The sequence below is a fragment of the Myotis brandtii genome, unplaced genomic scaffold (genome assembly GCF_000412655.1).
Source record: "Myotis brandtii unplaced genomic scaffold, ASM41265v1 scaffold119, whole genome shotgun sequence".
NCBI lineage: Eukaryota > Metazoa > Chordata > Mammalia > Chiroptera > Vespertilionidae > Myotis > Myotis brandtii.
This window is the reverse complement of record NW_005354132.1, coordinates 1132565-1156639: the sequence shown is the minus strand read 5'-3', so window position 1 is coordinate 1156639 and position 24075 is coordinate 1132565. Positions and strand designations below refer to the sequence as shown.

General features: G+C 54.4%; 1 protein-coding gene across 2 annotated transcripts in view; it reads left to right on the top strand.

Annotated features, from left to right (window-relative positions):
- LAMB3 (laminin, beta 3) overlaps positions 1-24075 on the top strand; it is a 51322-nt gene that overhangs the window by 22501 nt on the left and 4746 nt on the right. For both annotated transcript variants that reach the window (XM_005858494.2, XM_005858492.2), the window contains 18 exons: positions 4945-5059; positions 5558-5631; positions 7336-7527; positions 9104-9167; positions 9552-9745; positions 11443-11563; positions 12235-12423; positions 13571-13726; positions 14068-14264; positions 14700-14811; positions 15540-15918; positions 17116-17276; positions 17390-17610; positions 17901-18098; positions 18427-18571; positions 22382-22589; positions 23005-23146; positions 23503-23679. In XM_005858494.2, the coding sequence (XP_005858556.1) occupies positions 4945-5059; positions 5558-5631; positions 7336-7527; positions 9104-9167; positions 9552-9745; positions 11443-11563; positions 12235-12423; positions 13571-13726; positions 14068-14264; positions 14700-14811; positions 15540-15918; positions 17116-17276; positions 17390-17610; positions 17901-18098; positions 18427-18571; positions 22382-22589; positions 23005-23146; positions 23503-23679 (3045 nt within the window). The remainder of the gene's footprint in view (positions 1-4944; positions 5060-5557; positions 5632-7335; positions 7528-9103; positions 9168-9551; positions 9746-11442; positions 11564-12234; positions 12424-13570; positions 13727-14067; positions 14265-14699; positions 14812-15539; positions 15919-17115; positions 17277-17389; positions 17611-17900; positions 18099-18426; positions 18572-22381; positions 22590-23004; positions 23147-23502; positions 23680-24075) is intronic.

The following is a 24075-nucleotide window of genomic DNA, read 5'->3' as shown; positions in this document are numbered from 1 at the left end:
AGAGGGGAAAAGCCTCTTGACAAGCAGTTTTAGTCCCTGCGGTTTTCCATGGTTGCCCACCTGCCACTGTATCCCTTGACTTAGAACAAGACAAGAAGGTTTGGAGGCAGGTAGCCGGGAGCAGAAATCCCTGCTTCCTCTCTTCCTAGCTCTATGGACTTGGACACATTTCTTAACTTCTCTGAGACTTGCTCTCCTAATCTGTGAAGTGAGGATACCTACCATTTAATATAGTATATCTACCTCAGAGGTTTTGGAAGGATGAAATGAGGTAACACAGAAGAGAGCATGGTGCAGTGCAATTTCTGGATGTGTGATATACATCATTTTTATAATCAGCTTTAGAAAGTGACCTTTCTGAACTTAGTTTGGATGGAGATAAGGGTGGTATAGAATTAAGGCTTTGGTCAAAATGTACCTCAGAGCATTGGGGCACTCCTACCCACCCCCCAGCAGGCCCTGACTTTTGATCTTTGCTGGCAACATCCATTGACATAGAAGTGGTGAGGCTGGTGGATCTCATTGGGGTCTAAATAAGGCCTTGCTGACCAAAGGCCTTTAGGGACCTTTCTTTTCCTGTCCACTTTGCTGGGAAGAGTGTTTCTGCAGTATGGGGTCTGGCCAATGGCTTATATTTCTCTTGCTTCCTTCCCATTCTATCCTTTTTAAAAAAAATTTAAAAATATATATCTTATTGATTTCAGAGAGGAAGGGAGAGGGAGAGAGAGATAGAAACAGCAATGATGAGAGAGAATCATTGATTGGCTGCCTCCTGCACGCCCCCTACTGGGGATTGAGCCCACAACCCGGGCACGTGCCCTTGACCGGAATCGAACCTGGGACCCTCTCAGTCCACAGGCCAATGCTCTATCCACTGAGCCAAACCAGCTAGGGCTCCTTTGCTTTCTTGTTTGGAGTCTCTAACTTCTGAGCTAATAAGCTGGACAGAGTAAGGGAGAATTCTAATAGAATGTTAAAGCAAGGAGGAACTTCATTATCTCATCCCACCCCTGCATTTAACCAATGAGGAAGCTGAAGTGGAGGGAATGTTTTTTTCTTGCAGAGAGCTGCATTTTTTAAAATTTTATTATTTTTTGTGTGTCCTGCTTTTTTTTTTTCTTTTTCTTTTGGCCCTGGCTGCCAGCCACGACCCTGACTGTAGCTCCTTATATAGACACAGGTGGCCTCTGGTTGCTCTTGGGAGGGAGCTGGGCCATGTCTAACCAGGGCCTGTTTTTCTATCTCCTCCCCACCACCGCCCCCACCCCCCGAATTAGCTGTGTTCTGCAAAGACACAGAGCTTTGCTTGCATTGCCGTCCTTTCCCCAGCCCTCTCCACTGTGTTGGGCTCCTGCTGGCTCCTGCTCTCTCCTTTGCCCTCCCTGAGCTCTCTGGGAGGGCTTGTCTTCTGGCCAGACTGAGCTGAGCTTCTAGAAGGCTCCAGGATAAGGAAAGAGGCTCAACCTTGCCAGATGGAGAGCAAGCAGGAGCCAAACTGGCTGGAGGCCTGACAGGCTGGATTGATATTAACTCTGTGTCTCTGAGGCAGCGCTGCCAGGAGAATGCAGCCAAGTGACCCCAGAGAGAGCAGCTGCAGCTGTGAGCTTCTATCACTCGGAGAGACAGAGGCACGTACACGTAGCACACACCAGGGGACGAGCCCCACCAGGAGAAACACACACACACACACACACACACACACACACACTACATAGAGACATACAAGAATGAAGTAGAAAGGGACACTGAGGCCCAAGAGGGAAGAAGAAATCAGCAGCTTGTCCCCACATGGGCTTCTGCCATGAGCAGTTCTATTTCGGGCCGCCATCCCGCTAGCTAGTGGGCAGGCAGAGCTACTTAAAATACCTGTCGCAAGCCGGCTGGCTCAGCCTGTCTCTAAGGATTGAGATAAATCCCTCCTTTAGCCGTGTTACTATGATAAGCAGCACATAGTGTTAGGGGTACGAGCCATCTGATCCCTCCATCAGTGCCTGCACACGTGGAGGGAAGGTGGAGGAGGCATGGGTACCCTAGACAGTGAGGACTGAGGGAGGCGGCAGGGTAACCAGGCCACACTGAACACCTGAGACATTTTTAGTTTGTTTTATTTTACAAGAATGTCTGCTTTCCTGAGTATAAAAGTTAATATATATCCTACTCACTGATTAGCCAATGAAAAGGGTAGCGGTCGTACGCCAATTACCATGTTTCTCTTTTATTAGTGTAGATGCTTTTGAGATCATGATGTATATTCAAGTCTATGCCCAACTTTTTTCATAAAACATTATAATGTAAGCATTTTCCTCATATATCAACAGTTTTTAGTAGTTACATAATATTCCATCATTTGGGAATATCAAGGGCATTTCCAGAGTCCTGGGTTGAGCTGCTCTAGCGCCCATTCCCGTGGCCCCAGGAAAGAAAGAGCCTGCTTCTGCCGCTCTCTTGGCCAGGGAGCAGCTGGGATCAGCTCCCAGCAGAGCGGGGAGACAGCTCTGGTGACAGGCCACCGGAAGACAGCCGCTCTTGTCTCTGTGGGACGTGTGCGGAGTGCAGAGGGTGGGGAGTAGGAACGTTTGCCCCTGAGAGGCTGGGCAGAGTCGGGAGAAGGGCGTGCTCTCTGCCAGGGACCAAAATAGGGACCTGGAGGAGAGTCAGATCCCAGCAGGAGGCTGCTCTTGCCCAGAAAGGATCATTTGAGGTGGCACGTCGCTATTTCAGCCACGGACACATCTGCAGTCTCCGTGCTGACTGAGCTGGGTCACCCAGGGAAGCCGGCTTTCTTCCCAAGGTGCTGTCTCTGCCTTAGCCTCCCCCAGGGCCAGCTTCAGGGTCAGAAATGGCCTTTGGGTGAGACAGACATTGTCCCTCTTCTTGACCATGCTTCCCAGAATGGCTGTGCACTGAGAGAGAGAGAGAGAGAGAGAAAGAGAGAGAGAGAGAGAGAGAATGAGAGAGAGGAGGGAGGAGGCAAGAGGGAAGGGGCCCTCTCTGGTTCTGATGCTGATACTGCCCATCAGTCAATAGGAAAGTCACGTAACCTCTCTGAGCCTCAGCATTCTCACATGTAAAATGGGAATCATACTACTTACCAGGAGAGGAAGACAATAAAATACTGTAAGCAAATAACTAGATGGCGAATGCACAGCTGTCCAGTGGAGATATGTACTATGAAGAAAAATGTGGCAGGGCAAGGAATGGACAGAGACAGAGAGGGGCGGGGGGCAGTGGGTGCTGTGTCTTGCAGGCCACATGTGCCAGCCATAATGGGCGCATTAAATGTCCAAATATTATTATTTTAAAAAGCACTTTTGGACACGATGAATCAGGATGGTGACAATTCTCTTGCAGATGGGAGGTGAGAGCTGGAAAGGGGTGGGAGGCAGAGGCTCCGCGAGCCAGGACACCTGGCAGCCCTTCTGCGGTCACCATTCCAAGCTGTCAGCTAAGGAGTTTATAACTAAGTCACAGGCCTGACATACTAATTAACTGGGTCCCTTTGGGACGGAGCTGTGGGGTTAATCAGTTCAGCAGACATGACCTCGGTAACTCATCACCTTCCCTGGCAGGGCGGAGGGTCAGCAGCTGGAGGGCCTCAGAGGAGGAGGCCCAGGGGGAAGCAGAGGCATGGGAGGGGGCATGGAGGGACAGTGGTTTCTACCCAGGAGGACCAGCAGGGCAGGGAGGTTCTTGTCCAAGCCTTGCTCCTACTTCTGGGTAATTTGGAGCCCTCGGCACAGGGGTCTTTGCTCTGGACACAAGGTGTGGGCCCATGGTTACTCTGAGAAAACTATTTTATGTGTGTTGAAGGGGCAGCTGGGACAAGGTGATGCTCGCTCTGAGGGGTGTGCTCACACACAATAACTAAAGTGTTCTTTTTCTTGGCGATCCCTGCCCTCCTGTGGAGCCCATGGCATCAGCTCTGTCTCTTGTCTCACTCCAGCACACAGGCTAGGGAAGGTGTGGTTCTGGGACCTATCTGTGAGGCTGTTTCCTTCTTGGCTGCCCACTTCAGCCCCATCTTCAAGGGCAAGAGCCATTGTCCTCAGCCCACGGCTGCATGCCTCTCTGGCCTCGGGACTGCCTACCTAGAGTCCTATTTGGTTGGCGCCCCCAGGATTCTCTCCTGGGATGGGGGAAGGCCAAACCTAGGAAAGAGCCTCGGGTCCCAGACATCAGTGTTGGAAGGCCCTAGGGATCCCCTAAATGTTACCAGAATGTGGGCTCCCTGATGGCAGGGTCTTTGTGTTGTTCGTTATTATAACTCCCAAGGCCAGAGCAGGGTCTAACACACAGTACATGCTAACACATCAGTATGTGTTGAATGAGTCAATGACTTCCAACCTCCACTCAATTTACAGAGGAGAACACTGAGCTCAGAAAGTGAGCTCCCAGAGCTAGGGCTGGAACCCCAGATTCCCTGGTCCCTCTCCTTGATCCTCAGACATGCAACCCCCCCAGGCTGCCAGCATTAAGTGAGATGCGATGTAAAACTCTGTAGCCAGCATCCCAGATTCCCTGGTCCCTCTCCTTGATCCTCAGACATGCAATCCCCCCAGGCTGCCAGCATTAAGTGAGATGCGATATAAAACTCTGTAGCCAGCATTTAGCACATAGTAGATGCTAAATTAATGTGCCCCCCCACCCCTTGGCATCATTTTTAAGTTTCTCTTGGAGGCAAGGTCATATACCAATGATTTTCTACCATCTCACACTTCTTTCCAAACCCTAACTTTAATTTATTATTCATTTAGCTATGTCTTAGGATGGACACAAAGGAATTAAGTTTAAAGATGACCAACATCCTTGGTTTAAGAGGTTAATCCTTTCAAGTGTATCCATGGGGAGGATTTCCATGGAGGGAGTGCTCTGGGCTCTCAGGATCCAAGGGGAGACTTCTGTCTGGACCCCACCCCTGAGTCTGCTGTCTCCCTGTCCCCACAGTGGCAGATGAAATGCTGCAAGTGCGACTCCAGGCTGCCTCACAATTACAACAGTCACCGAGTGGAGAATGTGGCTTCGACTTCAGGCCCCGTGCGCTGGTGGCAGTCACAGAAAGGTAAAGGCCGCCGCCTCTAGGGGACCGAGCTTGAGAAGGGTCCCACAGGTGGGGTGGGCCAAAGTGTGCCTGGGAACTCTTTGGGTTTCGCGGGCATTTGTTAGGGCTCTGGGACGTGGTGGTTGACAAGCAGACTACTTCCTCCAGGCGTGAGGTCTTGCAGATGTTACAGGTATTTTACCCCATTTACCCGCAATGGGCTTGTTGGAGGAACTGAGGTTTGGGAACGGGTCTGTGTTGAATAGACAAGTTGAAACCCCTTTAACGTCTCAGGGGCAACAAGTCATGGTGGGCAGGGAGTTTGGCCAAAAGCATACGGGATGCTGAAGAGATAATATAAGTAGAAACGTGCTGGTGCCATTCCCCGCTGAGAGGGACATCGGAGATTCAGGGTCAGCGAGTTTCTCACTGCCTAGAGCTGGGGCGGTCCAGAGCCTTCTTCAGGCTGCGAAGGTGGAGATTCCCCTGACCTGAAGTTCCTCCTTTTTGTCCTTGCAGATGTGAACCCTGTCTCTCTGCAGCTGGACCTGGACAGGAGATTCCAGCTCCAAGACATCATGATGGATTTTAAGGTGCGCTTCCCGGGATGGCACGGGATAGGAGAGGGGACCCTGGGTGATGCGAGCTGACTCGCGGGGAGCTGGGCTGATGGCACCACGTGCTGGGTAGGCCTCCCTCCCCTAGGCTGGACGACACTTGCCCTGAGCCTATGTCGTGGTGACAGCAGAGGCCCCATTCCAGGGAGAACTCCAGGGGTTATCAATCCACTTCCTCAATGCCCCCCCACCCCCAGCACATCTAGCTGATTCAGTGCTGCCAAGTACCAAGTCCACTGGGCCCGTCACTTATATAGTTGTGCCCTCTTGATTACTCTGCTCTCACAAGTTTGCTGATGAGGTTGAGTTAACAAACAGCCAGGAGCTGGCCCATCCATCCACAGGAAGGTGTGCTCTCGGAGCTGCCCTTCTGGTGAGCTCACTGCTCACCAGCACGGTGTCCTCTCAGAGTCCACTCGGCTTCTGCTGTGGGACTAGCCTTCTGAGATACTCCTTTCGGAGGGAACATTTGTATTCCTTTGTGATGGGTCATTTTTTGTTTGTTTGTTTGTTTGTTTCAGAGAAGGTTTGATTTTATATTTCTACAGAAATGGTGAAATATTTAAGGATCAAGATTGGTTATTAAGATTAGATGGCCAGGAAGGGGGATAACCATTTTCGGGAGTTAAAATGAGCTGAGAATAAAAAGCAATGGAACCGAATTTCTTGTGTGACTGAGGAAATGAAGAGCCTCACCCCAAGAAAAGGCCAAAAGTGTTTTGAGAAATGCCAGTGTCGTTGAGTAAATGCCCAGTCTCCAAGGGTACCTTCCTTGGGATGGATATGGTTGTTTTGTTGTTTTATTATCACTCACCCGTTCATATATATGTCCATTCTTGCTACAGACACATAGGACACTGATTATATTGGGTTTGATGCCAGCTGTCAGGGATAAAAGATGAATAAAGCTAAGTCATGATCCTCATGTTGGCTTAGTACATGCAGGGAAAGCAGCGAACCAGTGGCGAGAGAGTGTGCTGTGATATTGCTAAGTAGGGGTTCTGGGGAGCATGGGAGGGGACATCTAGCTTGCTGTGTCTTGTAGGGGAGGTGTTAGAGAATGCAACCACGGGAAGATAAACCTTCCTAGACCACTAATAGCCAGGGGAGGGGCAAAGTTCTTTCTAGGCAAAGGGAACAGTAAAGAGCAAAGATCAGGAGACAAGAGGCTAGAAGGTATATCATTGGGGAGGGGGCAAGGGAGTGGACATGGGGTCCGGAGGGGAAAGTGTGTGTTGGTGATGATAGATGGGGACATGGAAGGCAGAAAACTGGTGAGAGATGAGTTTTCAGATATAAATGGGGAGGCGGAAAGCAGACTAAAGACTCACCCATTCATTCAACAAATGTGTTCTAAGCACCTACTATGCGCTGGATGTTGGAAGTACAACTGTGGATAAGACAGACAAAGGGGTGTGTGGTATACGGTAGTGGTACTCAATCAATCGGGATATTTGGCAATCTCTGGAGGCATTTCTGGTTGCCATACTGTGGGTATTGATGTCTAGTGAGTAGAGACCGGGTAGAGGTCAGTAGAGGCCAGGGATGCTGCTAAGCATCCTGCAGTGACCAGGACAGCAGCCACCAGCACATCTCTAGGAGCCTGTTTCTGTGACTGTGTCCCCAAGGTCCTCCCCTTCCTCCAGGCACTCAGGCCTCACCCTGTCTGTGTCTCCGCAGGGGCCCATGCCTGCCGGGATGCTGATCGAGCGCTCCTCGGACTTCGGGAAGACCTGGCACGTGTACCAGTACCTGGCTGCCGACTGCAGGTCTGCCTTCCCCCGCGTCCGCCAGGGCCAGCCTCAGAGCTGGCAGGACCCTCGGTGCCAGTCTCTGCCCCAGAGGCCTCATGCGCACCTAGACGGGGGCAGGGTAAGTAGACGGGACCCTGGACATGTAGCCTGAAGGGGTCTCTGACATGGCATCGCTCACACCTTCACCCAGACTCTTGAGAAGAGATGAGAGCCCCCTCAGGCAGTGCGCCTCAATGTCTCTCCTGAGCTCTCCATCCTCAAAATATTTGTTGCTCGTCCTCTTCGTGCCCAGGAGGGGTATTTCAGAAACATGTTGAGCGCACTGCTGACCCAGCCCTGCCCTCTGCCATGGCCCCCTACCCCACGGCTCATCGGCCTGTCCCCATAGTGGAGAGGGCACAACCGTCTCTGCTCCAGTGTGAGGATTTTGAGATGGCTGCTTAGAGTCAAGTGAGCAAAGACACACATTTCATCTGATCTCCGCTTTCACCTCAGTAGGGTAAACATGAGAATTAACTTTTCCATTGAAGCCATTCATGGAGCCCCATCATTGCCTTGGAGGGAATCCCGGTCTAAGCCACAGTCCCCTAAGCCTAAACCCTGGGCTGAAAATGAGAACCTGCCCCTGGAAACAATCCAGTGCCTCTCCTCCGAATCCTCCTGCCTGGTCAAATCCCCTCATTCCTTCCATCACTGCCTCCCCCCCGCCGGAGTCAAGTGAGCAAAGACACACATTTCATCTGATCTCTGCTTTCACCTCAGTAGGGTATAACATGAGAATTAACTTTCCCATTGAAGCCATTCATGGAGCCCCATTGTTGCCTTGGAGGGAATCCCGGTCTAAGCCACAGTCCCCTAAGCCTAAACCCTGGGCTGAAAATGAGAACCTGCCCCTGGAAACAATCCAGTGCCTCTCCTCCGAATCCTCCCACCCGGTTCAAATCCCCTCATTCCTTCCATCGCTGCTTCCCCGCCGCCAGCGGGAGGCTGTTTGTCCTTTCTCTGGCCCAGGCTCAGGGGAGCCCTCTGCGATGCTCTGACCTGCTGATGTGCACGGGGTGCTTGGGTGGCACCTTCCCTTCGCTGTAACAGCTGCTCCATGGTTATCACATCCAGATCCTCAATGACCACAGTCTCCAGACCCCAGATCAAAATACAGGGCTTTTTCCTGATTTGTGGAGGGTTGATGTGAAAACTCTCATTGGGGTATGAGATGAAGTCACATCCAATAAGTGACTTTTATTAAAAAGACAAAGCGTAGTTAAAATTGGGGTGTAGAGAGTGATAGTCACCACATCCATGCACCCCTGGGCTCCGGATCCTCTCGTTCATTTTGGGTTTTGGAAAATTAGTATCCCCTAAACCCGTGCATGTGCAGTCCATCTCTTACTGTAATTTCTGGTCCCAGGAAATCAGGAGATGCTTGGACTCGCTATATTTTCAATGGAGAGGAGAGACTGTACACACACACACACACACACACACACACACACACACACGCTCATTTAGGGCCCAGAGATTATCTCACTCTTCGAGGGCAGTTGGCAAGCCTCACGTTCATGGTGGTCTTGGGTCCCAGGTTAGAAGGACCTCAGCGTAGCGTGAGGAGGGTGGGACATTGAGTGGAAAGGAGACTTCTGAGCTTGGGGACACATTCTACCTCCTCCTCAGTGCCTCTCTCTTTCCTCTCTTAGGTCCAACTTAACGTTATGGATTTAGCCTCTGGGATTCCAGCAACTCAAAGTCAAAAAATTCAAGGTCAGTGTGGCTGCCCCTCAAGCCTGTGGGACTGTGGGTGGAGAACAAAACAGGGGTGGGGCTCAGGTCACGGAGCATCCCTGCTCTTTCCTGTTTCTGACAACACGGCTGGATTGAACGCTTGTCCTGCTTACCCCGTGGGGTTACCGTGGTAGCCCAGAGCTGCAAAAGGCCTGAATGTGTGTGTGTGTGTCTTTTCTGCCTCAGAGGGTTGAGGATGGGGAGGATGACCCTTGGGATAACCTTATAAAGGCAGGGAAGAGGGTGGGTAAAACCAGAATTTCCTTCTTTCCCACCTTGCCCATGGAGACACTCATGGCCTCTAACTTCCTTTCCTTATTGTCTTTTCCCCTTCCCCTCCCTCCCTGTGTTTGCCCCTCTCAGAGCTGGGAGGGATCACAAACCTGAGAGTCAACTTCACCAGGCTGGCCCCTGTGCCCCAGAGGGGCCACTATCCCCCCAGCGCCTACTACGCGGTGTCCCAGCTGCGCCTGCGAGGGAGCTGCTTCTGCCACGGCCATGCTGATCGCTGCGCTCCGGAGCCCGGAGCCCCCACTGGCCCCTCCACCGCCGTGCAGGTGACAGTCCAGGGTGGGAAGGACGAGGGGCAGGGGCAAGACCAGAACACTTAGGGACACCTATGAGCCTCCCGTAAAGCAGGGTGGGCTCTCCATTTAAGTCGTGAATATTTCACATTTTAGCAATGGTGAGAAAAGTGTAGGTGATTATCATTTCAAAGACCAGGATTTCGTGGCCCTGCCTGAGATCTGCAGTTTGGTGTTTTCAGTTACACGCAAGCACGCGTGTGGGCGTGGGGGAGTTTAAGGCAGTGCTTCTCAGCCCTAGCCACACACCATCAGTTCCTGGAAATATTGCCAGGCCCTTGTCTTCTAAAGCTTTGAGATGTTCTAATATCCTGTCAGGGCTGAGCAGTCCTGGCCTGGAAACTCTGAAGTCCCATCTAGTGGTGAGCGATGGGTAGGGTGAGAGAGAGAGAACATCTAACACGGATGTCACGTGTGTCTCAGACCAGCCGAGTCGGATGCATCAGGGATGGGGTTGGAGGGTCCAACGTATCCAGCCACCCAGGGGCTATTGCTGGGAAACCAAACAGAGAACCACCAGTGGAGGAGAACCCTGGGCCAGGAAGGAGGGAGCTGTCATTTCGCTGTGCAGGGCTTCCATTCTATTCACATAGGCAGCCTGCTATTTGCCCTGTCCACAGGTGGGCACCAGGCAATCGTGTGACATGGCCCGAGAGGGAAATACAGGCAAAATGAACATCAGTCAGCGTTATTCTTTCTGCTTCCGGGCCAGCTCTTGCCCCGGCTGCAGAGGAGGCCAGAAGGCCCATTGACTAAGGACCAGAGCATGGGATTGCCAACATGGGGAATACGGCGTGCCGTGGGCTTAGAGTGCAGGGAGAGGGCTCACCTAGCCCCAGTGGTTCGCAAATCTGGCTGTACCAGGAAATCGCCACTCTAAAAAGTACTGATGCTTGGCCTTTGTCCCTGAGGTTCTGATTGAATTGGGCCTGTTGTTGGTATTTAAAAAAAAACCTCCCCATATAATTCTGGAGCACATTCAGGGTTGAAATCCACAGAACTGGAGGGGCCAGGGAGGCCTGCGAAGGAGGTGCCATTGGAGCTAGCAGGGTTTCGTGGGTGCATGGGGAGAGAAAGGTATTCCAGGCAGAAAGGAGAACATCAGTAAAAGCCCAAAGGTGAGGGAATAAGGGCTTGTGGAGGGTGCCACTCCGGAGCTCAGCTCGGCTATGCTGTCAGGAGGGAGTGATGAGAGTGGAATAAACATACAGGTCCTTGAATGCCAGGCTGGGGGTGTTGGGCTGAATTTGGAAGACAATTAGCACATAATAGCTATTCTATTTTTATACCTTAATGAGTCTAGTAACGATTCATCATGCAGTCCATTAGCCAAACAACCTCAGTCATAGATTGTTGCAACAGAAAGCTCTACAGGGCCCACAAACTTCTCGAATCACAGTTTACCAGTGAGGGTGTCTGGGTAACTTCCGGTTGCTGCTTTGGACTGGGCATCACGGGGGTGACCAGGTGCAAGGAATGGGTTTGCAGAAGCCCAGCTAGAGGAGCAGAGCAGACACACACAAACATGCACACACAGGCACCCCGGAGGAGCTGGGGTCTGAGCTGGACCCTGAGTGGTGGACCTAGGAGAAGGTCAGAGGGAAAGGGCAGGTCCATCCTGGGCCATTCCTTTGAGAATCCTTCCTGATGACTGACGGCCCCTCTCCTAGGTCCATGATGCCTGTGTCTGCCAGCACAACACTGCCGGCTCCAATTGTGAGCGCTGCGCGCCCTTCTACAACAACCGGCCCTGGAGACCTGCGGATGATCAGGACCCCCACGAATGCCAAAGTATGACTGAGTGGGGTGCTGGCCCCTCTGGGCCTCAGGGACCTTTCCTGGGACACAGAGAGGATGGATTCTTTATTATTTAAATTTAGTCTTAATTGCGCCCCTGCAATTGAAGGTCTCCTCGCTCTGTGGGGATGGAGAGAGTATTTGGGTTGCCACCTCCCTGTGCTTCCCCCTCCTTCTCCTCAGCCAGGCTGGGAGAGAGCCTTGCTCTCTGGCCTCTTCACTTGCCCTCTCCTGTGTAGGATGTGTCTGGGTTCCTGCTTCAGCTGGTCCCTAGAGTCAGGGCCTTTCCCTGCATAACTGAGGGGAAGGAGCAGGGGTCCCCAGTCCAGGAAGAGGCAGTGACTCAGCAGGAGACCCACAGTGGCAATGGGGGAGGGTTGAGATGGACCATTCAAGGAACTCTCTCTTTGGCCCAACACGGACATGATTGTTGGGTGAGTCCCCACGCTGGGAGTCAGGAGGCTGAGTTCTCCCTCTAGTCTGCTTTGTGACTGACCGTATAACCTTCAACAAATTACACAAATTTCCCTGGGCCTCAGCGTCCTCATTTCCCAGACCTGAGCATGTTGTCAAGTTGTGAGAGATGCCAGCGAGGTAGCAGGGGATGTGCTCTGCAGATGGCAAAGGCGCTGGCCCACCATCGGCCCTGGGAACTCCTTTTTCAGGGTGTGACTGCAACGGCCACTCAGAGACGTGTCACTTCGACCCAGCCGTGTTCACCTCCAGCCAGGGGGCGCACGGAGGGGTGTGTGACAACTGCCGGGACCACACTGAGGGCAAGAACTGCGAGCGGTGCCAGCTCCATTACTTCCGGAACCGGCGCCCCGGTGCCCCCATTGAGGAGACCTGCATCCGTGAGTAGGGGCTCCCTGGGTACCGTCTGTCCACAATGCCCCATCTGTGCCGGACACAATAGAGCCCATATCCCTGGGACACACAAACCCACAGGAAAACTTGGTTGTATGTCAGGATGGTGGACCATTGTTTTAACTTAGCTGTGCGCTTGCTTCTAAGCAAGTGACCTGGACCACTAGTCAGTTGGTCAATCAATCATATGTAATCCTTATTTGGGGCCTAGGAGAGAAAAAAGTAAATATCAGATACAGTTCCTGCTGTCGAGAAGCACATACACGGTTTGGTAATATAAACCATACACACAGGAAAAGGAAGGGCACAGCCCTTTGTCTTTATATAGGTCACTGCCTTTACAGGCTATAAGGTGGTTTGCTCCATATTTTTCCATTTCCCCCAAACATTGAGAATTCCTCCATGGCAGGGATTATATCTTGTATCCTCGGGACCTCGCACAATGACAAGCAAATAACTGAGGCTCAAAGAATGTTTAGTGAATAAAGAAATGAATGGCATGTTATGGGATGAATGCCCAGGGTGACTTGACTCGGCCACGGGTCCAGGGGTTCATCCGGGAGAGAGCAGGCTGGACGGAAGCCATCCGACTCAGGCGGGGTTAATCAGGAAAGCCGTTCTAGATGCAAGGAGTCTGTGTACTGAAACGCAGGCAAGAGGTCTCAGTGTGGTGGTGGGTCACTTCCTGTTGATATTACCTATTTATGGAGAGAGTGAGAAAAACTTGAGTTTGACTTCTGTTTCCAGCACTTTCTTGCTGTGTGACCCGAGTACATTGTTTACCATCAGTGAGCCTCAGTTTCCTCCATCTGCACAGTAGGGATGCTCATAACCTTTCATGGTTGTCATGAGGATGACCTAGGGCAGCATGCCAGAGTGCCTGGCTCAGTGCTTGGTGCATAGTAGGTGTTCAGTAAATAATGTGACAGAACGTGTATAGTGCATAACACCTGCCCAGCCCTGGTCCCTGTGACATTTACTCATTTATTCCTCAAAAGAAGCCTCTGAGGAAACAGGCACAGAGGGTTTAAATAGCTCTACTAAGGTTTTCACCAGGAAGCCTGGCTCCTACAATGGGCTCATCACTCTCTGCTCTTCCTTATTCCTCCTGTGGTGGCCGCTTTTGTCTCTCAGCCTGCGAGTGTGACCCGGACGGGGCAGTGCCGGGGGCTCCCTGCGACCCAGTGACCGGGCAGTGCGTGTGCAAGGAGCATGTGCAGGGGGAGCGCTGCGACCTGTGCAAGCCGGGCTTTACAGGACTCACCTACACCAACCCGCAGGGCTGCCACCGTGAGTAGGGGGGCCCAGCCTGGCATGGCCTGGGGCAGGCTGCATGGAACCACTAGATCCATGACTTAACCTGCTCACTGTGCTATGCCTTCCAGCAGGTGGCAGCACAGGCCCAGTTTGGAAGGTGGGACTGAGTCAACCAGTGGGAGGCAGGGCGGGCAGCCCAGTGGGCAGCTGCTGGGACTGGTGGGAACCCCGGTGGCCTTCTGAGTCAGCCAGGTTATCTGGAGGGATCGGCCCTGCCTGCTTCTTCTCCAGGCTGGGCCCCTCCTGCTGCATGTTCTCTGGGGGTGAGTTTTTGGTGGGCTGACCCCCAAGCTCAGCAGCCTTCCCTCCTGCAGGCTGTGACTGCAGCATCCTGGGGTCCCGACGGGACATGCCATGTGAAGAGGAGAGCGGGCGCTGCCTGTGCCTGCCCCATGTGGTGGGCCCCAAATGTGACCAGTGCGCTCCCTACCACTGGAAGCTGGCCAGTGGCCGGGGCTGCGAGCCGTGTGCCTGCGACCCAAACAACTCCCTCAGCCCCCAGTGCAACCCGGTATGTGGTGGGGGTGACCCCGTGGGTCCCCGGACAGGAGAGGGGACCTGTCCACCAACACGTCCATATCCCCTCCCACTGCCCTTCTGGGCCTTTCCAGAGCCAGGCTGGGCTGCTCTGTCGCCGGCGCCTTTGGGAGGCCACCCACTCTTAGTGAGCTTTGGCTCTGGAAGCTTCTATAATTAGTTTCCATCCCCAGAGTCCTCACTGACGTCAGTGCCCAGGCTGTCCAGGTGTGTGACTGACCTAACTCTCACAATTGAGCAGTGAGCTCCCTCTGTGGCTGGGAGCATTGGCATTGCCCACGCGCCACCCCTTCTGCGGGGCCATCTTGGGCTGAGACTGAGTGGAAGCCCTTGTGTGGGGCCACACCAGGGGGTTCTCCGAGGCCGGGGCTCCAGGGAGGCTCCCTCATGGTCTCCCCCCTCTCCACAGTTCACAGGGCAGTGCCCTTGTCGGGAAGGGTTTGGTGGCCTGATGTGCAATGCTGCAGCCATCCGCCAGTGTCCCGACCAGACGTACGGCGACGCGGCCGGGGGATGCCGAGGTTCGTGCCGTGGAGCAGGGGGACGTGGAGGCTGTGGCGGGATGAGCACGTGGGTGGGCCCGTGGTGGGGGCACGTGGTCTGGGATCTGGGAGGATGTCATGTGCTTCATGTGGTGTGGGCCCTGAGGGCCTTGGGAGAGCTCAGGCTCCCCACTGCTCCAGCAGCCGGCTTGGCTTCCCAGCCCTGGGCCAGGGACATGGGGTCCTCCCTGCATCCCCATGACAGGAGGGTGCTTTGCTCCCCACCTCCCTGAGCAAGCATTTCTCAGCGCCATCTCCAGGGCTGCAGCCGGGAGGGGCGATGCTTCGTCCCTCTTCATAGATGGAGACAGTGAGTCCTGAGGGAAAGGACTACTTTGCTCAGAAAGTTCATTTGACAAGTGGCCACGCTCGCTCGGCCCCTCTGCAGGCCTCAGTCTTCTCCTTTGGGGAAGGGGCACTCCGTACCTAACCTCTCTGGGCCTCAGTTGCCTCATCTATAAAAATGAGAGCAGGAGGGTGGCCAGCTGTCATGGAGCAGCTGTGAAGGTTAAGTGAGTTCCTGTGTGTGTGGTGACTTTGAACAGTGCCTGGGACGTAGTAGGCGCTAAGACAGTGCTGGCTTTGGTTGCTGGCGTCACCATGATTTTATTCTGGTCTCTTATTCTGAGTCAGAAAGACCTCCTCTTCAGACTCTGCCTACTAGACCCCTCTGTCTCCCTGACCCCGGCCTCCTTCCTCCTCCCCAGCCTGTGACTGTGACTTCCGGGGGACGGAGGGCCCAGGCTGTGACAAGGCCTCGGGCCGCTGCCTCTGCCGCCCTGGCTTGACCGGGCCCCGCTGTGACCAGTGCCAGCGAGGCTACTGTGACCGCTACCCGCTGTGTGTGGCCTGCCATCCCTGCTTCCAGACCTATGACGCCGACCTCCAGGAGCAGGCCCGGCGCCTCCGCGGCCTCCGCAATGCCACCGCCAGCCTGTGGCCCGGGTCCGGCCTGGAGGACCCCCGCCTGGCCTCCCGGATCCTGGATGCAAAGACCAAGATAGAGCAGATCCAGGCAATTCTTGGCGGCGCCCCAGCCACCGAGCGGGAGGTGGCCGAGGTGGCCAATGCCATCTCCTCTCTCAGGTAATCCTCTCCCTGCCAAGCCCTGAGAAGAATTAGGCCACAGGGCCTCACACCAGGGCACCCCAGTCTTTCATCACGTGGGTAGAGCCCTTTGCCGTTTACAAAGCATTTCCACAGACTCTTTTAACTGTCACAACGGTCCGTGTGGTTGGTGTGATGAGTGTCATCACTTCCATTTTTCAGGTGAGGAAACAAGCCCAGGTAGATTGAGATGACAGAGCCCTGCGGCCACGGGGGGAACTCTGAGCCCAGGCCTGAGCCCAAGCCCGGTTCTTTCCAGTGCCGGGCCTGCCTGGGAGAGGGACTCAGCTCTGGATTAGTCACCCGGCGGGCGGAGGGCATCTGAGAGGCAGGGGATCTAAGAATAACTTGTCTTTTTCTTTGGAATGGGAGCGGTCCCACCCACACCCCTCCTACCAGCAGAGGCGCCTTCTTAGTGAGATTTAGCTCTGGAAGCTTCTATAATTAGTTTCCATTCCCAGAGTCCTCACGGACGTCAGGGCCCAGAGCTGTCCAGGTGTGTGACTGACCTTACTCTCACAATTGAGCAGCGAGTCCCTAGGTGTTTGGTAGACACGGACAGGCAGTCCGTGGATGGGCGGCCCAGGCCTGAGCACAGCCTGGAGGTGGAGCACGCAAGGCTTGGAGAGAGGCCTATCTCTGAAAGCTCTATGGCTTGGGTCTGGGCAGGTGACCTCCTTCAGGTGCAGAACCCAGCGGGCAGTAGCTGTGGGAACTCAGTGGGCAAGTGTGGCTACCGAGGAGAGCCCCAGTTATACAGGTGGTGGCTGAGGTCAACCTGTAGGGGCCCCAGGAGGAGGGTCGGGGTGCCCCTTAAGGGAGCCAGCTGTGGGCAGGTGCAGGGGAGTTGGTAATGTCAGGGTCACAATCAAGGTGCAGAGGAGTCAGGAATGTCGGGGTCACAGTCAAGGTGCAGGGTAGTCGGGGATGTCGGGGGCACGGTAGTCACGGAAGGAGAGTTTTTTCTGGACCTGCCTGTAGAGGGAGGGAGGGAGGTTAGGCTGTCCTCCCAGCCTTTGCCCAGCAGAATCCTCAGCCTGTGACGTCTCTGTCCCAATACCTTCGCTGAAGGCCTCTCTGTCCTTCCTGACTTGGTAGCAGTTTCTCAAAAGGGAGGGCTGTTTCTGGGGAGTCAACCCCTCCTGTATGTCAGTGCACACTTCTCTCGCATCTCAGGCGGACCCTACAGGACCTGCAGCCCGCTCTGCCCCTGGAGGAGGAGACCTTGTCCCTCCCCGGAGACTTGGAGACTCTGGACAGAAGCTTCAATCACCTCCTCGTTCTGTACCAGAATAAGAGGGAGCAGTTTGAAAAGATCAGTGGTGCCGACCCTTCAGGTGAGGAGGGGAGCTTAGCCCCGTGCACGACCACACCACACCTCGCCTCCTGCTCCTCCATCTCCAGACCTCCGGGTCCAGGGTGACTCAGTTTCCCCCTCCTCTTCCCACAGGAGCCTTCCGGATGCTGACCGAAGCCTACCAGCGGTCATCCCAGGCCACACAGCAGGTCTCCGACAGCTCCCACCGGCTGCTCCAAGTCAGGGACAGCCGGAGAGAGGCCGAGAAGCTGGAGCAGCAGGCGGGAGGCGGCGGAGGAGCCGGGGGCCCCCAGCTCGAAGCCCTGAAGCTGGAGATGGCTTCCTTGCCTGATCTGACACCCACCATCAACAAGGTGAGGCGAGGCATGGCATGGAGCCCCACTTCCCGGATGCCCAGTCCCAGCTTGTCACACACCCCAGCTTGTCACACACCAACTACTTGTATGCATTTCCTGTTAGGGCAGTGTGAATCTACCCCACTCCCCCACCCATCCTGACCCTTGGCCCCTCACGGTGTGCTCAACGGTTGCCAAGGAAACAGATTTCTGGTGCCCAGTTGCCATGGAGATGTCTGGCTCTTTGTGTGGGATGGGAGTGGTTGTTGAGGAGCCTTGGGTACCTCTGATGGCCCCTCTCTGCACAGCTCTGCGGGGGCTCCAGGCAGACACCTTGCACCCCAGGAGCGTGCCCTGGTGAGCTCTGTCCCCGAGACAACGGCACAGCCTGCGGCTCCCACTGCAGAGGCATCCTCCCCAAGGCCGGTGGGGCCTTCCGGACAGCAGGGCAGGTGGCCGCGCAGCTACGGGGCTTCAACACCCAGCTCCAGCAGACCAGACAGATGGTAGGTGCGACCAAGGTGAGGTGGGCACCCGAAGGAGGAGGCAGAGGACAGAGTTCCCAGGAGAGGTCAATTCCCATTTTACAGACCAGAGATGTCCCCTGACTTGCCCCGGGCCCCACAGCAAGTCAGAAGTAGACTTTGGTGCCAACGTTTTGGGCTTTAAAAAAAAAAATCTGACTCCACATCACTTTTCTCTGGGACCAAACTGAGTTAGTTACAAATGTTTCCCAGGCAGATCTTGGGTAGCAGGTGTCCTCAGACCCCTGGGGTCTGCGGGGAGGCCCTCCTGGGGTTCTGGTGATCGCTGACCTGGAGCGCGTGTCTGCAGATCAGGGCGGCCGAGGAGGCCGCCTCGCAGGTGCAGTCAGATGCTCAGCGCCTGGAGACCCAGGTGAGCACCAGCCGCTCCCAGATGGAGGAAGACGTCAGGCGCACGCGGCTCCTCATCCAGCAGGTCCGGGACTTCCTCTCAGGTGAGCCTGGCCTTTGCCCACCTCAGGGCTGATGTTTCCACTCCTGCTGTCCTGGCAGGTCAGCCAGCCACCCCCTTCCCTTGCCTCCAGGCCACCTGGGCCAGGCTCTGTCACTCCCTAGCTGGCTGCTCCCACCTCCCCTCCTGCTCCCTCAGGTCCGTCCTCAACAAAAACAGCCAAAAACAACTTTAAAAAATGTGTGCGTGGGATGCCACTCATGCCTAAAATCCTCCCCTGGCTTCCCCTTGTTCTTGCAATAAACTCCCAGCTCCTTATCGTGGCCTCTGCTCACCTCCGGGGTAGGCGGCCCTGTGTCTTCCTGCTTTGCTCACTGATGACCTTGAACAGGCCAGGCTCCTGCCTGTCTGGAGACTTTTGCTTGGTCTTTCTCTGCTTGGCGTGCTCTCGCCAAGGCTGTGGATTCTTGCCCTCCAGGTCTCAGCTTAAATATCATCTCCCGTGCGGGGGAAGGACATGACTGTCCTACCTGGTCCACCCCTCCTTCCCACTCCTTTCTGGCATCTGACCTTCATCACGTTGCTCCGAGCCTGTGTTCTAGAATCCGTTCTTCCAGGAGTGAATTGTTTGTCTCCCCTAAACTCCAAAGGGCAGGGATGGCTGTCTGTCTTGTTCTCTGTGTCACTGGCACCTAGGATAAGCCCAGACACCCAACGCTGGTTGAATGAATAAATGAACCAGAGCCCCTCCCACGCCCCCCTAGGAGCACAAAGTTCCCTGGACAGGACGCAGGAACCTGGTGACTTTGGGCAAGTCTCTCTTCCATTTGCCTCATCTTTTGCTTCTGCAAACTGGGATGGTAGTATTTCACAAGTGTATTCCGGGGATCGAGTCACTGATATAAAATGTGTTTTGAAAAATTAAATGGGCCTCAGGAATATGAGTTGATATTAGATTTCTGGTCCTCGCCAGGGAATTTGCTTGGCTGGGAGCCTCGTTGCTGGTTGAATGAATAAATGAACCAGAGCCCCTCCCACGCCCCCCTAGGAGCACAAAGTTCCCTGGACAGGACGCAGGAACCTGGTGACTTTGGGCAAGTCTCTCTTCCATTTGCCTCATCTTTTGCTTCTGCAAACTGGGATGGTAGTATTTCACAAGTGTATTCCGGGGATCGAGTCACTGATGTAAAATGTGTTTTGAAAAATTAAAGGTGCCTCAGGAATATAAGTTGATATTATTAGATTTCTGGTCCCCGCTAGGGAATTTGCTTGGCTGGGAACCTCATTAAAAGGAGCTGAGGGTTGCCCTAACCGGTTTGGCTTGGTGGATAGAGTGTCAGCCTCTGGACTGAAGGGTCCCAGGTTCGATTCCGGTCAAGGGCATGTATCTTGGTTGCGGGCACATCCCCAGTAGGGGGTGTGCAGGAGGCAGCTGATCGATGTTTCTAACTATCTCTCTCCCTTCCTCTCTGTAAAAAATCAATAAAAATTATATTAAAAAAAAAAGGAGCTGAGGGCTTGGTGTGACGACAGTGGTTCTTGCTACTGTTGAACTGCCTTTGCTCCAAACAGGCTGAAGCCCCTCCTGAGAGTTGATAGCGGGTCAGAGAGGGGCAGAAAGGATCCCTTGAGGTCCCCTGACTTCTCTGTGGTCATGCTGGAGCCGCCCTCCCAGGGAGTCCCAGTGGGGAGAGAATTACCGGGGGATGCAAGGAGATGGTGCCCGACAGACATGGACAGAGGGGCAGGGCAAAGTTTGGGGCCCAGACTCAGACCAAGTCTGTCCTCAGGGTGCAAGGCTCCCATGAACAGCAGGGAGTTGCGGGCTGGGGGGCCACTTTTGTCCTCTCAGTTATACTTGTGTCTCAGGTCAAGTCCTATTACAGAGCCAGGGGCAGAGAGAAGGAGGGACCCAGGACAGTTCTCAGTCTCCATGGCAGGGTCTGGTCTCCAGAGTCCTGGTGCTGGCACTCAGGGTCACAGCGTGGGGGTGGAGACCTTGGGGAAGCGGGGGTGTCACCTTTCCTGGCTCTTCAAATGGAACTGACAAAACAATAGTTCAGGTTTACTGACTTCTTACTAAGTGCCTGGCATAGAAATTAGGATTTTAGAAAGATTCCCAGGTGATTCTAATGTGCAGCCAAGGTTGAGAACCACTGTTCTAAGTGCTTCTCATGTACAGTGGGGCCTTGACTTACGAGTGTCCCGACTAACGAGTTTTTCGAGATACGAGCTGTCTCTCAGCCTATTTTTTGCTTTGAGTTGCGAGCTAAAATTCGGGTTATGAGCCAGCTTCAGATACCCCACCGCTAGTTGGTGCAGCGAACGTCACAGTGAATGCCACAACATCAGCCCAGCATCAGGTGTCTCACTCGTTCACTTTTGATTTGACATACGAGTAATTTGAGTTACGAGCTCCGTCAGGGACCAAATTAAACTCGTAAGTCAAGGCCCCACTGTATTACATCATTCCGTCCCCACCGCCTACCTCTTTGCAGATGAGGGAGGCTAAGTAACTTGCCTATGGGCATCCAGCTTGGAGGGAGTGCAGAGGACTCATCTTACTCTGTAGTTCACATGGACACACGAGCATGAGCACACACACTAGCATGAGCGTGCACACATATTAGTACACACACACACACACACACACTCTTGCCTCCTTGCCTTTGCTAATGTTTTTCCTCTCCCTGGATTGTCTTCCCTGCCCCACCTCTCCTTACCTGCTGATTCTGACTCATCCTCTAGGAACTCTCCAGGTATCTTACTCTCTAGGAAGCCTATCCTGGACCCCTTAGATTGGATCCTAGGGCCTCAGAGGAGTTCAAGTTCAGGGCAAACCATCTGGGTAGGTGGGCTCCCCCTTCCCTTCACTACTGCATCAATAGCAGTGGAATCTGTAAAAAGTGAACAGGGAGAGATGCGGAGGAGATGCTCTCTCTGGGCTTCTGAGCTTAATCTCTGATCAAGAGATGGTTTGTAAAATTCTTGCTACTTGATTGTGTCATTTCATCCCTTCAGGTTGAGGATGGTTATTCCCATTTCACAGATCAGGAAACTGAGCTGAGAGAGGCCATTTGCCTTGCCCCAGGTGGCTCGACTAGCAGTGGGGAGGCCTGGGTCTGGAACCCTTGCAGTCATTCAGTCACTCTGCAAACACCGAGTGTCTCCACGTGCCGGGCACTCTGCTAGGGGCTGGGGATAGAGCTGTGGATGAAACAGACCCTGCCCTCATGGAGCTCAGGTTCTAGTAAGAAAAGAGACAGAAAACCAGATAAATGAGCTACGTGTTGGCATGTGGGTCGTGATAAAGCAGGGAAAGATAAGCAGAGAAGAAGGTAAGGAGGGTCAGTGTAGGGTGGAGGTTGTGATCTGAGATTGGATGGCCAGGGTTGGCCTCTCTGAGAAGGTGACCTTTGAGCAAAGACCTGATCATTTTCATCTGCCTTTGCCAAAAGGAGCACTCTGGTCTGAGGGGGAGCACGCGGAAGGGGTCGTATTGCCAAGGGAGCAGTTCCAGTTCCTGGCCGCCCTCCCCAATTTAGGGCTGATTATGTTTGTGCTCCAGCATTGTGCAGGACCAGCTGTCTGGCACCGCCTCCTTCTCCCCAGCCTGCAGTTTCCTGTGCCACCAGACACTCAGTTGTCACAGCTGTGCTGACAGTCATCTTCCCACATCCCGGAAACCCTCAGAGAATGGGCCGCTGAGTGTGCCTGAGAGGGGGCAGCAGGGCCTTGGATGGCGAGATGCCACAGTGGTGCCCTCCCCCCAGGTGCCACTCAGCCCAGAGAGGCCTCTGACCTTGGGGGAGGCGGCGGGGCCCTCCCAGTCTGACCGCCGGCTGTCTTCCAGACCCTGACACCGACGCAGCCACCATCCAGGAGGTCAGCGAGGCGGTGCTGGCCCTGTGGCTGCCCACAGACTCGGCCACGGTCCTGCGGAAGATGAATGAGATCCAGGCCATCGCAGCCAGGCTCCCCAACGTGGACCTGGTGCTGTCCCAGACCAAGCAGGACATTGCCCGGGCCCGCAGGCTCCAGGCCGAGGCCGAGCAGGCCAGGTAGGGCCCTAGGCCTGAACTCCTCCTCCCTGCCCAGCATTGGGCTGGCGTCCTGCTCCCCGAGACTGTTGCTGGAAGTGAGAGAAGAAGCTCTCCGAGTCAGAGGGGTGCAGGGGGGCTGGGAGACAGGAGGGGGTGCTCACTGTGGTGGGGGATGGTGACGTGAGACACAACGGAACTTTACTCAAGGTGACCCTTGCCTTCCACATGGGAAACCATGCCCACAGGGTGTCTCTGACATAACCTCCCATTCATCATGTCTGCTGGGTGGGGGGCCTGGCATGGAAAAGCTACTGAGTTAGTTCTCCCTTGTCTTGGCTGAGAAGAACATTCTCTTGGACTGGTGAGTAGGTGGAACCACTCGCCTCTTCATTCCTGCCCACCCATTCTCTCCCCTCTGCCCTGTTCACCCCAGGAGCCGGGCACACGCAGTGGAGGGCCAGGTGGAGGACGTGGTAGGGAACCTGCGCCAGGGCAGCGTGGCGCTGCAGGAAGCACAGGACACCATGCAGGGCACCAGCCGCTCCCTTCAGCTCATCCAGGACAGGGTTGCCGAGGTGAGGTGTCACGGCCTCCTTCCCTCAGTTTGGGAATGAGCAAACAGATTCAGGCACAAGGCATTGAAGATGCCAGAAAGTGTCCTGGATGGGAACCGAGCCGGGACCCCGAAGAAGGAGGGTTGTAGCCTTGAACCTGGCCTTAGGCCTTGGAGCCAGGTGCAGAAAGGAGTCGGGTCGCTGAGCTGGAGAGGGGGGAGGCCGGGATGCCCTGGACAGGCCGGGGATTGGGAGGGGGCGGTAGGGATGTTCTGGTTGGAGAAAGCTGTAGCTGCCTGGTGCGTTGGAGAGAGGAGGGGTCAAGACCACTGCCTGTGAGGCCCACCACTGAACCAGGTCTCCCTCTTTCCACAAAGGTCCAGCAGGTGCTGGGGCCAGCGGAAAGGCTGGTGACGAGCATGACGGAGCAGCTGGGTGGCTTCCAAGCACGGATGGAGGAGCTCCGCCACCAGGCCAGGCAGCAGCGGGCACAGGCAGCCCAGGCTCAGCAGCTCGCGGAGGGCGCCAGCCAGCAGGCACTGAGTGCCAAGGAGGTACCGAGAGGTCACAGTTGGCCTGAGGAAGCACAGCGGTGGGGGGCTCGAGAGCAGGAGAGGGCCCTTTATAGGAGATACTTGTACACTTTGTAGGACAAGGGGCTCAAGAGCAAGTAGAATGACAGTTATTCTAGAATAACCAGAAGGGGCTTCAGGGTTCACCCAAAACTGGCCAGACATCTGAATTCTACTTCTGGCTGCCTTGGTCATAGCTGACTCAGACATGTTGGACACGATCTAGTCCAATCCTTCTCCTTTTGCAAATAAAATGGTAACTTTGTCCAAAGCGAAGCTCATCTACAAAGCAGGTGTCTTTTCTTTTTTAAATTCTTTATTGTTGAAAGTATTCCATATGTCCTCCTTTCCCCCATCGACCTCCTTGGCCTGCCTCCG